Source organism: Dermacentor albipictus, chromosome 1 (genome assembly GCF_038994185.2).
Source record: "Dermacentor albipictus isolate Rhodes 1998 colony chromosome 1, USDA_Dalb.pri_finalv2, whole genome shotgun sequence".
NCBI classification, from domain to species: domain Eukaryota; kingdom Metazoa; phylum Arthropoda; class Arachnida; order Ixodida; family Ixodidae; genus Dermacentor; species Dermacentor albipictus.
This window is the reverse complement of record NC_091821.1, coordinates 172,041,244-172,055,289: the sequence shown is the minus strand read 5'-3', so window position 1 is coordinate 172,055,289 and position 14,046 is coordinate 172,041,244. Positions and strand designations below refer to the sequence as shown.

At 42.6% G+C, this 14,046-nt stretch overlaps 1 protein-coding gene across 19 annotated transcripts in view; it reads left to right on the top strand.

Annotated features, from left to right (window-relative positions):
* Positions 1-14,046, top strand: part of LOC135905756 (NACHT and WD repeat domain-containing protein 2) — a 146,446-nt gene that overhangs the window by 7,284 nt on the left and 125,116 nt on the right. For 14 of the 19 annotated variants that reach the window (XR_010565475.1, XR_010565474.1, XR_010565477.1 and 11 more), the window contains exons 2-4: positions 1,942-2,053; positions 7,259-7,472; positions 9,316-9,684. Coding sequence is in view for 10 of the 19 variants with exons in the window: in XM_065436796.1 (XP_065292868.1) it covers positions 1,989-2,053; positions 7,259-7,472; positions 9,316-9,684 (648 nt within the window). In the remaining 9 variants the exon portion in view is untranslated. Of the gene's footprint in view, positions 1-398; positions 509-1,941; positions 2,054-7,258; positions 7,473-9,315; positions 9,685-14,046 lie in introns of those variants that run through there. The other 5 variants (XM_065436801.1, XM_065436797.1, XM_065436798.1 and 2 more) reach the window with 3 other exon arrangements.

The window sequence follows — 14,046 nt, the reverse complement described above, 5'->3', positions numbered from 1 at the left end:
TTTACATAGAAGGCAGCACTTTGTCAGCACTGAAGTACCACATTTTTGAAATCCCTCTCTCTGAGTGCAGTTTGGCAGGAAATGTTGAAATATGTTGTGAGTGCTGTGTCAAAGCTCTGTGCGCTGTTCTGTGCTTCTTGAAACTTCACCCACTTCTTGACCTGTCTTAGCAGTGAAAGAATGGGTGAAATACTTTCTTTGGTTTATTTTGAAATGGTTCCACAGAATAACACAAACATGGAATGACACTATGAACACTAGCACCGAACACGGCGTTTGTATTCGTAGTGTCATTTCTTGTTAATGTTTCTCTGTGGTGCCATTTCAAAAAAATGAACCCTTACTACGACGCCCAACTGTCAGTTTTATTTTCTTTTGGTGCCATAATTTGTTTCCAGAATAGGGGATGTTGAGGCACTGCAAAATAAAGCATTTTCCTCGTTGCGGACTGTACCATTCGTGGAAATGAAAAATACATATATATTGCTTGGTGAAGAGGTAAAATGAGGTTTGTACACCTAAAGTATGACATAAGTTGGTTCAAAAGGCTTTAAAAGTTTTGAAAAAGAGTAAGTTTAAAATGTGGCATAATAAAAGGTGCAAAATAAGGTGAAAATAACAAAGCGCTTAAGGTGTTAATGCAGATGGGTTATTCAAGCAAAAACTTTAAACAGCAGTGAGGCCAATTGGGCTTTACCTTAATTTTCTAATTGAATACAAATATTTGAAAAAATTACCTTTGAATACCGAATATGTTTTATTTCTCAACAAAGTAAATAGGTTGCATGGAGACCATTCGGTTAAAAAGGGAAACTTGTTACATTATTTAATACATGTAATGTTCACAACTTAATGCCCAGTTGGCTGGTTGTAGCTTTTGTTTCTCATTTAGAAGCTGCTGTATCCAGCTGCTTGTAAGTGAAAAACAACTAAAAGGTGTTCATATCTGATGCTTTGTGTCAATGACAGTAATGAAACAAAAGAATGTCATGTCACCCAGCACATGTAGGATGTAGTGTTCATTGAAGGAACCAAGTATAATGCTACGGCACCACCCATTGGTTCAAAAGGATGCAAATGTGGTGACAGTACTGACATAAAAAATTGCTTTGCCTAAATCGAGATAACAAATGTGTAGGCTGTCTAAAGCTGATGCATCCTTATTGAATGACTGCAAATAATTGTGCAGCAGTTAGCCGCTCCATATGCTCACTTAAGAACTCGTAGCTCTGTACAGCTATCACAGCTCTCTTGCAGCAGAATAATTTGGAGCAGTCATGACTTGCATCAGTCTTTGTCCCTGTAACCAACTGTTCTTTCTTACATTCTAACAGGAATGATGATTAAAAAATTTCTAATAGCAAATCCTTGGACTGAATAAAAGTCAAGTAGCAAAGACTATTCAATTAATATTTGAAATTTTGAATATCTGCACTCCCTTACTTATTTGTGATAGAGTGTACCTGAATATTTGCAGCATTTATGTTCCACCAACCAGGTGATAGTAAACTTTTAATTGTGCATGATTTGAACTGTAAATGGTAAGGATTCTTTTCATCTGCTTCTGCTTTCTATAATTCATTTCTGGGTTGCCGATCCCAGCAATAGCAGGTGTGCAGCTTTGTGCAAACCAATGGCCAAGGGAAAAGAGAACGGAAAATATAGATAATCATTTTAAAATATGGCCCCATAATCTCAATATATTTTTTGCTGTGATTACGTTATTGTGGCTCATGTGCCTTTCCTTAGAAAATTTTTATTTGCTTGCTTGTATGCAAGCAGTTCTGCTCACTAGTCTTAGGGAAAATTTTGAATGAGCTCACAGTTTTTGTAGTTTGCTGCGTCATTATTACATTGCATATCTCGCTAGAGTAGTTTTGTTCAAGCCAGCACTTGTCTGTAAATAACTGATTATCAACCAGTGAACTTTAATGTTTCCAGAATTGCACCTTTTCCTTTTTGAAGTCAGTGAAGAGAGAACAAGAGCTATGGGTAGCAGCTGTTCTTCTGCACAAAAGAAGGACAAGGATCGTTCCAAGAAGAAGAAAAAAGGGTGCGTAACTGCAGTGAAATTATCATGACAGTGCGAAAGTACTGAACACCTGAAGAGTGCCTTGCGATGCTCTCTTACCTGTATTTTATTGAGGTATACACACGCAGACTCACGTCCACCCATAATCAGGACTCTGTAATGAAAGTGAGTGTGTTTATTGAAGGCATGTGCCTATTGCTGTGTCACTTGTGTCACAGGCAGTCAACGTTGTTCTTAACTGAGCTAACTGGCTTATACTTTTCTAGAAGTTGGAAGACAAAGTGGACAACAGTGAAGGAAAGAACACGGCATGTTGCTGAACTAACAACAAAATGTTTATTGGTTATCTTGAGATATATATAGGGAATGAAGAAAAGAAAGAATAAAAGAATGAAAGCTCGTACTTGTATCTGTGGGCATACTCATTCAGTTCTGCTGCGAAGATATTCTCAAAGATATTCTTTTCTTTGTCACTGTGATCAATGGAGCACTCACACATTTCACTGTTTTCTTCGATGGTCAAAGGAGATATTGCACTTACCATTTTATGACAGTTCATATGGCTAATGCATGTTGTGCTGAATTCTGGGGTGCATTCACCCTGTTTGCAGAGAAATGACACCCACCTACCATGGTTGCTTAGTAACTAGTGTGTTGAGCTGCTAAGCACAAAGTTGCGGGATCAAATCCCGGCCCTGGAGGCCGCATTTCGATAAGGGCGAAATGCGAAAACACCCATGCACTTAGATTTAGGTACATGTTAAAAAACCCCAGGTGGTCCAAATTTCCAAAGTCCCCCACTACGGTGTGCCTCATGGTTTTGGCACGTAAAACCCTATAATTTTTTTTTTTAGTGAAATGCCAAATGACCTGTGTGCATGCATTTCAATGATAGTGCATGCTGCTGTGCTACATTGTTTGACCTGTTTGGCCTGTTTGACCTATTCCACTTGCTTCATGAAAGTAGAATATTGTGTACTACCACTTTCTGGAATCCAGCATGTATTGTACTGTGCCCCTTTGTGAATCTTCTTTTTGACGTCTCTATGATTACAGAAATTTCTGGGCAAGACTCCTTAAAGGCATCTGTTATAACTTCTAAGTTACTGTCCACAGAATGTCTTCTGCTGAGCAGCAAAAAATCTTTCACATACCTGAATATACCAAGAACATATTAAGTTTTCAGAGCGTTCTGAATTTGCCTTCTATGTGAAGAGATGCAGATACCAAAGAGCTGGGCTGGGATAACGTAAAGCTATTCCGATCTCTTTTTAATCCAAATCTGTCATTAGCCCTCTGTGATATGTCAAAACTGCTCAGGCTCCGCCCAAATGAGTGCGCAGTTTTAACCTATTACGGAAGGCTAATGGTGAAATTAGAATAAAAACAGACTGAAATAGTTCTACATTATTCCAGATTGAGGGGCCACGCAAGAGCTTATGGACACCCTACTTTTCAGAACATATAGTGTTGTGTGGTGTGGGGCAACAGCTCTGTTCAATTATGTCAATAGCTTTTTACTACTTTGCAGAACTAATATTTTTATTAATAGTATCAGTGGGAGCTCAGAGGCCATCATGGATCCCTTAAGAAATTCTGCCATGAACTTATCTGATAAGCTGCCACAAAATAGCTCCATTGGGTTCTCTGACCTAACAATGAAGTCCATGCCTGTACTTGTTTGCTGGAAATATTTAGCTAAATTAAGCGTGGAGTTTTGCTCCATGACTTGGGCCTCTTCAGAAACATAGAAAGGGGAATAATTAGCACAGCCTTGAAGCCTTCCGTGGCAAAGTCATGCCAATGTGAAGTTGTATGCAGCACTGATGAACAAATCTGCAGGATTTGCGCACCGAGTATCCAATATTGTTCGTCACCACTGTTTCCAAACCCATTCTGCATGGTGTCAGAGTTCAGGCCAAGCAAAATAAGCCAAATGATACACGAGAAAACACAAGAAGCTGGCATGTCGTCATGTTGTACATTCATAAGCTGATGCACAATTTAAAGAAGATGGCTTTCAAACGTAGTGTCAATGTTGTATGCTTTGCTTTTATCACCGCTTAATAAATCTGCTGCCAAGTAAATCAGTAAAGAGCAAAGAAGATATGCAAAGGGGCTCAGGACAAGATATGTGAAATACTAAAAAGAGGTGTGTAATATTCCACTTTCTTGGGACAAGTGTTATATAGGCCAGGCAGGCAGATGTAACTGCAATTAAGTACTAAAGTATGCAGCATCATTAATCATTTTTTGTGCCAAATCTTATTTTAGAAAAACCAGCAAAATTTTCTAATTTATTTTATCACTTATTTATTGCAAACAGCTTTCGTTACTGCAATCTCAGTAGTTTGTTCGTTGTTTTGTTTTCAGTTGTCAGTTGTGCTTTATTTCATGTTTTTGAGCTTCAGATAGGCATGGGCCTCAGAAAAAATCTATGAGGCTTGAAATTTGTTGAAACAGAAGTCAGTTGTGCTTATGTTTTTTATGCAATGCATCATTCCTGGCCCAGCAAGGAAAGAAATTCACAGAGGTGCCGGCAGCAAAGGGATTTCATTGAGACGCCTCCATGCGAGATGGTCTGCCAGAAGCTCGAACTCTTGCTTGCAATCATCAATTCTAAGTTCAACCTCCAAACATGACTCGCTAGAGCTTTCCAGGTCTACTTCTTTACTTGAAGTGACGAAAAAATTTTTAAAAATTTGATTCCAACATTGAAAAAGGCAGCCATCATTGCTGCAGCTGCCTAATTCGAAACCACCATTTTTATAACTCAAGAGAGCTAGACTTGTGTGCCGTTTCTGCCAACCTCGTCCATAAAAGATCCGTTTGTGGGAAGCTTGTGCCATCAAGTTGTGCAGCATTCATACAAAATGATGACAAGATGGCTGCGACTCATCTGTGGCACCCGGTATAAAAAAGGATATCCCAAATGAGTGAATTGAATTAAATACTGGGGTTTTACATGCCAAAACCGAGATATGATTATGAGACACATCGTGGGAGGCTGGGGGCTCCGAGTTAATTTCGACCAGCTGGGGTTCTTTAATGTGCATCCAGTGCATGGTATGTGGGAATTTTTGCATTTCGTTCCCATCAAAATGCAGCCACTGTGGCTGGGATTTGATCCTGAACCCTCGGGCTTAGCAGTGCAACACCGAAGCCACTATGCCACCACGGCAGGTCTGAACGAGTGAGACTCGTTATAGTTACTACAGCACAAACAACGAAGATGAAGAGGAAACACGAAAGGGCAGGACCATGCACTGCGACCATTTACATGTTTGTCACTTTCACATATTGGAAAAAAACACCTGGACGAGTGAGATTCGTTTGTGGCACAAGAAGGGTTAAAAGGCACGCACACAGATCATTTGCCTTTCCACTACCAATCGTGTGAATGCAGCTCTGAATTAAGTGCAGCACACATTGTCCATAAAAAACTTCGAAGATGTTTAAGCTGCGCCTTTAAGAGTAGAACGCAACAGCGTTATCGGGCCCCGTTGACACCAACACCGAATATTCTGCGACACGGGACCTGATGGAAAATAATGGTGGGCCAATCTTGGTGGCAGTGCAGGGCAGAGCAATGGCTCGTACTCCCCGTAAGGCACAATCTACAAGAAGCGACTCGTCAATGGCTCGTACCCCCGCAAGCAAGGAAAAAAGGGTTTGTGTTTGAGTTTTTGCGTAACAGAATTATCTTTTCTCGTATGTTCAAATTGCAATCCAATGCTATCATGTTTGTAGGTTGTGTGTGAGCTGGACTTTATGGCTTTTCTGACACATTTTACTTTGAGAAATTCAATTAGTTCAGTAATGCTTATGCACCACATGGAGGGCCTGTGTGGTTGTGGTTCAGGATTATTTTTTGTGATGGACAATGCCGCTGCTGCCAGAAGCTGACACCGGATTTTCTGCGACACAGGGCTCTTAATGCTATCGCATTAGAACTGTGATAAAACAGCATGTGTAATACTAGAAGCCACCCGCCACAATAGCTCGCGTATCATGCATTGGGTGCGTGTTAACGTACCTTAGATGTACAAATTTAACTCGAAGCCCCCCACTATGGTGTGCTTTATAATCAGATTGTGGTTTTGGCACATAAAACCCCAGAATTTAATTTAGTACTAGAAGCCTTCAACATTGAAGAAAATAGCAAGAAGTGTGATGTTCTATTGATCACACTGATGCAGAAAGAAAAAAAACACCATTACAGCAGGATTGAATGAGGGTGTCCAAAGATACAACTATCAGCTGTCACTGTTTTTTCTGTCCTTGATTCCACATATGCACCTCAGGATAATCAATAAAAATTTAGTTGCTATTTTGGTGATATGCAGTATGCAGTTTTATTTTTTCTGTGTTGTCCAATTGTTCTGGCAAATTCTGGAAAAAGCATGCACACTCGCATCTACTAAAGCTCACTTGTGCTCACACTTGCAGGCTAACTGACACATGCAGGCACACTTTCATCTACACACAATGTCTGGTACTCACTTGCAGTCACTTGCACCCACTCTTGTAGCTCTGGAGTGGTTGGAAGCAGGTACACCCATGAGAGAGTATCATCCCACGATAAACACACAAATTCTGGCGCTGTTGTATGGAAAGGTCCATACCAGATTGTCGTGTGTGCAAAAGACTACAGAACTGGGCTAGTTAGATTATGTTCGTAATATAGCAGTGTAAAAATAAAGACAAATGTGTTGTTTTTTTCTCTTTTGTCACCTTTGTCTGTTTCTTGTGCTGCTATATAATGTTTTATATGCTTGGTGAGGTTTTTTTCTGTTATTGAAGCACATAGTTTATGTAGGCCTTTCCAGTGATATTGTGGCTTGCTATTTTTTATGCATGTTTAAAAGTGCATTAGTTAGCCTGATCAGTCGTCTGCAGTTAATATAAAATAATTTCTCTGTACCTTCTTATGTACCTGTACCTGTACATGTACCTTCTTATGCAAAGGAGAACCACAATATATCAGATGGCACTTTCTCAAGGGCTAGTTTAGACAAGTTACCTGAAACAAGTGCATTTTTTAAAGGTACTGCTAACCTAATAGCTCCCAGTATATTTCATTGACATGAATTCTGAATTCCAATCAGATATAATATCCCAATCGAACTCCCTGTGCCACATGGTTTTTTTTGTGTGTGTTTATTCTTGAGCATGCCATAGCCTGCACACCTGCACTTAGTGTATTTTTGTTTGTGCAATTTTCAGCAGTTGTTCTCCTGAAGGAAGGCGGCGCAGTTCAGTGCGCTCCACCGACAGCCTACCCTATGGCAAGGAGTCGACACCACCACCTTCGCGATCTGACCCATCCGTTGCTGCTACTGCTGGAATTACAGCACCCCCTTTAGCTCCAGTTGACATGTCTTTAACAGAAGTGCAGCAGAATAGTGGCTCCCTTGCATCTCCAGCTCCTCAGGTCACAGTGAGTGGATTCTAATTTCAGTTTTGTGACTGTATGTGTGCATCATCCCTAACTCTCTAGCCCCAAAATAGCTCCTGGAAAATGTACCAAATTTCCAAAGCTTTCTTTTTTATGTAGCCATGAATTTTTTTATCATTCTGATTCTGTAAATAAATTACTTAATTCTCGATGCTTGATTACATGTTTTTTCCAGACTTCTACCACCCTCTATTGTTGAAAACTGAACCCAAAACCAATTACTGACTGTAACTTGTCTTGGGCAGTGGGAGCAGCACATCAGGCTGAATGAGTGTGGCTTGTCATTGGCAATATTGGTACAACCTCCCACGACGAGTACAGCTCGGTATTGCAGGTTAAAGGGTTAAGGACTATCAAAAGATGGTGGGGTGTTTTTGTTCTTAATTAGTTATTGCTGCGGAACTGGAGTGCCAATTATTTGACTGCTGGATTACTTATGAGCAGAAAGAATATTATTTTGGGTGATGGTACGGAGAATAGACTAGTATTAGTAGCTTACATATACGTGGTGCCTACACATGCATGTGTGCTAACATGTGGGGGCATATGTGTCATGCACGTGTAAATATGTATCTGGTGGCATGTCACATCTATGCTTCTGATTTTGTGGTGTTTATATTATATGTTGAAACATTCATCATGCATTCATTGTCATACCGTCGTCATGAGGCTGTCGTCGTCATTCCATCGTTGTCACTTGAGCTTCATGATTTGACTCCAGAGGAGACACTGCCAAATCCATGATGTCATGGAGAGCCGGTTGAGAACTTAAAGATGGCATTACTGTCCACCTCTCATTTTTGTGTTCTTTCTAGCTGACCAAGCTCATACATATCAAAACTTTATTTTATTTGTTTGGCAGGAAAGAGTTCATGGTTAGGAGAAAAAATTAAAGCTGTAACTTTCTTTCAATTTCATTCCCAATCCGCAGTGCCAGTGATGTTAGTGGAATGTTACAGATTTTCGTGCATTTGGAATGTTTCGCTTATTTGGAATGAAATTGAAAGGGAAGTTTGGGTCTTAATTTTTTTTACTAATGAACCTTTTACCTCTAAGTAAAATAATGTTTTGAAATAATGATACTATAAACAGACTTGGTGTAGCTCTTCAATGTCCCTTCAACTGTGAAATAACTTTGACCCCTCAATGCAGCTTTCTTTTCATTTTTGCATTGCGCTTTCCTGGAAGCAAGACAGCAGCCATTAATCTTTTACACAATATATATTAAACATCTTGAAGGGGCAGCGTAAAACAACAAAGACAAAAGGCAGGAAACCTGACTTTGTCTTTGTCATCTCGTGCTGCCCCTTAAGATCTTTATCCAGTACCAACTCGCCCAAATGTAGATTCTTCTGCACTATATTAAACCTTAATTTCACACACAGCCATCAAGAACAGATGAGGTGCATGTATCACTCAGTCAACTCTTTTGAAATTGATCAACAAATTTCATGAGTTCCCTCGCCACATTGCAATTAAATCAGCTCGTGTAAATTTATTGATCAAGAGCTTTCTACACTATATTCATGCAGGCAACTTTGCACATCCCATTTTTATACCACCACCTGACATTACTATGTCCCTTTTGTTTTCACACATGCAACCTCAGCCAAAGGGGTGGTGGTGACTTTCCTAAATAGACTTGTTACTATCATTGTCACTTTTTATCATTTTCAAGTTCGTGAGACTACACAAACATAAATTTTCATAGATCATCTCAGACAGTGGTGCAAAGAAGGCATGCAATTTCTGCCTTAGCATGTTTGTAAATAAGTAGGTTGGCATCTAAGCGATGTCCTATGCTGTTGGTTTCTTATGTGCCCAGAGCCCAGCACCAGGCAGTGACACCTTCTCGGATGACGGGTTGCCGTGCTTGCAGTCCTTCCCAGATGATGTGCAGGCACTGTTGCTTGGCCGGCTGGGTGCTGTGCCTGCATCCTTGTTGGCTGCTGGCAGCCGGCTTATCAGCCTTTACATCTGTTGTGGTCTGGCTGACATGGAGGCTGAGCGCACACACTTGGAACAGCATATCTACCCCAGTGTGCGTGCCTATGCTGCTGACAAAGGCTACGATCTCAATGTGGTGGACCTCCACTGGGGCGTCCAGGTGGAGGCCATGGATCGCGCCACCTTTGCACATCTTTGCCACCTGACCATTACACGACTGCGCACACAAGGCCACTTTCTGGCACTGGTATGGAAACGCCTGTTCTTTGCTTCTGGTGCACACTTTATTGCAATAACAATTATATGGACACTCCAGGCGCATTTGTGCCGTAGGCGTCAGCGTCGCCATGAGGTTATGTATAAAGTCCACGGACGATAAAATCATCGCTGCATGCTGTATGTGTGAGTAAAAGCGTGCGAGGGTGAGTCGGCGATCGTGGCTCAATCTCGCACACACAGTGGAGGAAACCGGGGAGCAAGTGTGCCGCCTTCCATCATGCGCAAGGCTTAGGGGGGAGGCTAGGGAGAGGGGCCATGTTCTACTTCGGGCGACCCGGGCAGCCGCGCACACCCGGCCGAGCCACTGTATCTTGAAATTAAATTAAATCATGGGGTTTTACGTGCCAAAAACACAATCTGATTATCGGGCACGCCGTAGTGGGGGACTCCAGAATAATTCGGATCACCTGGGGTTCTTTAACGTGCATCTAAGTCTAAGTTAGTGGGTGTTTTCTCATTTTGCCCCCATCAAAATGCAGTCGCTATGGCCGGGATTTGATCCCATGACCTCGTGCTTAGCAGCCCAGCACCATAGCCACCAAGCAACCACTGTGAGTGCTGTATCTCGAAAGCCATCTGTGATAGTACGGAGTCCGCGCTGCACTGTGTTTTTGTGACTTAGTTCACGTTGATACGAGCGGTAGCACAAAAGTAAATTCGCTTGCTGCTGCTGCCACATTTCCCCACTGCAGCATTTTGACAGCAAGTTTCTGCGGTCATAGAGTGAGATGTGTTCATGTTTGCTTGTGCGTGCGTTACACCAAGCTTGTTACTTTAGTTACTATGCCTATGTTTACAAGTTTATACGGTCGTTAAAATTACTATCCTTACTTTGTATAACTGTCCATTAATTTGCTATCGCAATCAACTGCAATTTTTTTTGGTTGCACTGTATGCCAGGAGGCATGGGAAAAAGTGTGTGTATGTATGTATGTGTGTGTTAGAAGTTGGAGCATAAATTAAATGTTAATCAAATCAATGAGAAAATTTTAATTGATTATTTAATACATTATTTAATTTGTGTATTTACTATGAGAGTTAAAGACCTGCTGATTTTCTTGTCCATAAACTTTGAAAAAAAAAAATCCAAGGGCACCTAAGCACTTCTTATGAGTTGTGAATGTGAAAGCATTAATGTCCAATTGAACGGTGCTGAGTGGTCCTTTGAGTTTTGTGCTGCAAGTAATGTACCACAGCGACATGTGCTGCCCAAGCCAGCAAGCAGCAGCAGCAGCAACCTGCGGTGCCAACGCCGCATGCCACTGACGTTCTCCACGAGGAGACACTGAAGAAGTAGCAGCGGCCACCAAGGCCGGCAGGCACACGGAGCATCTAAGCTCAGTGGGGGTGAGATAGAAAGATATGGACTGTGCACCAGCTTCAGAGAACGAGACGGCGGCACGTGCATGCACGTTCCATGAGGCAGGTGCCTCACCGACGACAACCTGTCTTGCCCCGCGGTGTCACATCGCTGTGTCTACTCCATCAAGGCACGCTGGTGACGTGATACGCAACATCGTTTTGCCCACTCTGCTCTCTCAAGCTGCACTCGTGATGTGGCGTCGCAGCCATTGGGAATTAAGGTGCCGTTTCACTGCTACAGACATCGACTTTATCGCTCAGTGGGCCTTTTGATGTTTTTGCATTTAAAAAATCAGTACTATTTCAATTAACTATTTGCCTTTAATGTAGTGTCAGTGACATTTTCTTGAGTGGACATATATAAAGCTTGTCAAACTCACACATACACAGTCATAAGTCCAACTGCAGTAAAGGTATTCAATTGACCACTTGTCTCAGTGGCATGAAGTGCAGTGCACTTGGGTGACTTTTGTTCCGTCTCCTGAGAGACATGCACACTTGCAGCACCTTAGTCTAGTTTCCTTCCTTGCTGTTGAGCAAGCAAAACAAGGACATCAATGCTGACGCTTGCCCATTTTTATGGCTCATGCTACCTCAACCAATTAGCTGCAATAAAAAAAAACGTGTTTGCGATACTCATATAATATTACACAGACAAGAAGGTTGGTAGTAACTATCAAGAAGGCACCTAAAGAGTTTTGACTACTGTATGTCAACCCCGTCTGGAGTCTGGGCATTCGTTAAAGGGCCCCTCACCAGATCTGGCCATTTTGAGCTGATAAGTGCTGTGCATACAGTGCACTCTAATAATCGTGTCTGCTAAGTATTTCATCGCTAAGCACTGTGGAAAGAACTGAAAGTTCAAACTTTGCCCTTCTCTTCATGGGCGTTGCACTCTCAGCTGGAGAGTCGACACATATCGCACAGATGCGCCTATGTACATGGCAGTGCTGTGACATTACTCACAGTGGCACATGATTTCAAGAATTATTCAAGGCAACACCTGTTATTTGTGTAAGCTATTGCTTCAGTAGACGAATTAAATTTTAGAGATATAATAATACCTGCAAATTGAATGTCTGTAAGTCTTTGTTTTGCTTCATACCATAGCAAGAGAGGTGTACTACTTCCATTTCATCTGCTTGTTCCCATGTCATGCAGTCGCGCACATAGAAAATGAAACTGAGTCATTTTCTACCATGTTCCAGTGTGCGATCATGCTCTGTGATCTGCTTGTGTCTGCCTCAGTATTCGTGTAGCACTGAATTATACCACTAGTCACGTAGTCCCGTGCACAGCGCGTAAAATCGTGTGCTGCGCAAAATGAGGCATACGCAACAGCTTGCGTGCCACGCCGACAGTGGAAGTGCGCTACGCGTCAGAAAGTGGAAAAAAGGTGACCTTCACTGCTGACATAGACACTCTTTTCATTTGACCCATCTAGCCTCCACAAGCGAAATTCCTTCCCTGAATTCTCCCATACCAGAGCCAGAGGATCGCATCACACACACGTCACGACCCCCGCCTTCTTCTTCTTCCGTTTTTCTTTCTTTTTTATTTTTTTCCTCACATTTTTATTGCACAGCGCACTTCCGGTGATGGTCTCGTGCGTGAGCCCACGATATTGCATTTGCTTCATTTTGCTCTTGGCACAATCTTGTGAGCCGTGCACGAGAACATCTGTGTTGTTGTGTTGCTGCTTCTGCGAAAGGGTTCCTCAGTGCACACACATTTGAAGAGGCTGGCCCAGCTCGTGGATCCTTACCGCAATACACCACATTGTTGTACCTTGTGGGGTTCTCACCCGTGCTCTTGGGACTAAGGAATGGCAACACAGTAGGGCAAACAATCGCAAGGGCATTTATTGCACCTTTTGTAGGTCAATGCCTGTTAGCCGAGTTGATATCCACAAAACATGCCGATGGGCGCGTGATAAATCGCGGAAGTCCGAATCACTGCGATCGAATAACGAGCGAATACCTTCGCCCCATGCTGGACACCAACGCCTGGTCATTCACACGTACGGTCACATGAACGGTGGCATGTTCAAACGATCGTGTTCGTCCATTCCAGGGTAGGCTTCGCGAGACGGTCTTGCAGAAGCATGGATCGGCACACGCGCAGAACATCCGTGGCGCTTGCCGATCCCGAGCCAAAGAGAAAGAGCCTTCTCCTTTCCGCGGCCAAGTATCCCCACTGTTAGGTGGCGTGATCTCTCGCACTCGCGCGATCTCTCGCAATGCACTTCAACCACACTGACTGCCGCGGGCATCAGGCCACGCGGCGAAGCCGGATTACAGGGGACGGGAGCTATGCGGGAAAACCACATCAGGGGACGCGTGAGAGTCTCGCATCCCCACAACCTCTGGAACTGCTATTAGGGACGATGCCCCTGACTAGTGGTGTGATAAGTTAGTGCCACATGAACCCTGAAGTAGCTGCGAGCGAGTGAAAGAGCATGACCATGCGCTGGAACACGGTAGAAAATGACATAGTTTCGTTCTCTATGCACACAACTGCACAACATGGGAAAAAGCACACAAAACAGAAGTACATCTCTCTTGCTTCAGCAGGAAGTAAAACAAAAGCATGTAGACGTTCGGTTTTTAGGTTTTATTATTTCTGTAAACTTCATTTGTCTATGGTAGCAAAAGATCAAACAAGTAACTGATGTTGCCTTGAATTATTCTCGTAGACATGTGTCGCTGTGAGTGATGCCACAGCACTGCCATTTACGTAGGTGCAGCTGTGTGACTATGTCAACTCTTTGGCTGGGAGCTCAGCACCTGCAAGGAAGAGGGTGCACGGTGTTTGGTTTGAAATTTCAGCTCTTTTCATGGCATGCAGCAGTGTAATACTTTGCAGACACGATTGTTAGCTCGTGTTGTATGCACTGCGCTTGTCAGCTTAACATTGCCAGAGCTGGTGAGGGGCCCTTTGAAGGGAGAGTTGGGCCGTGGACCAAAAA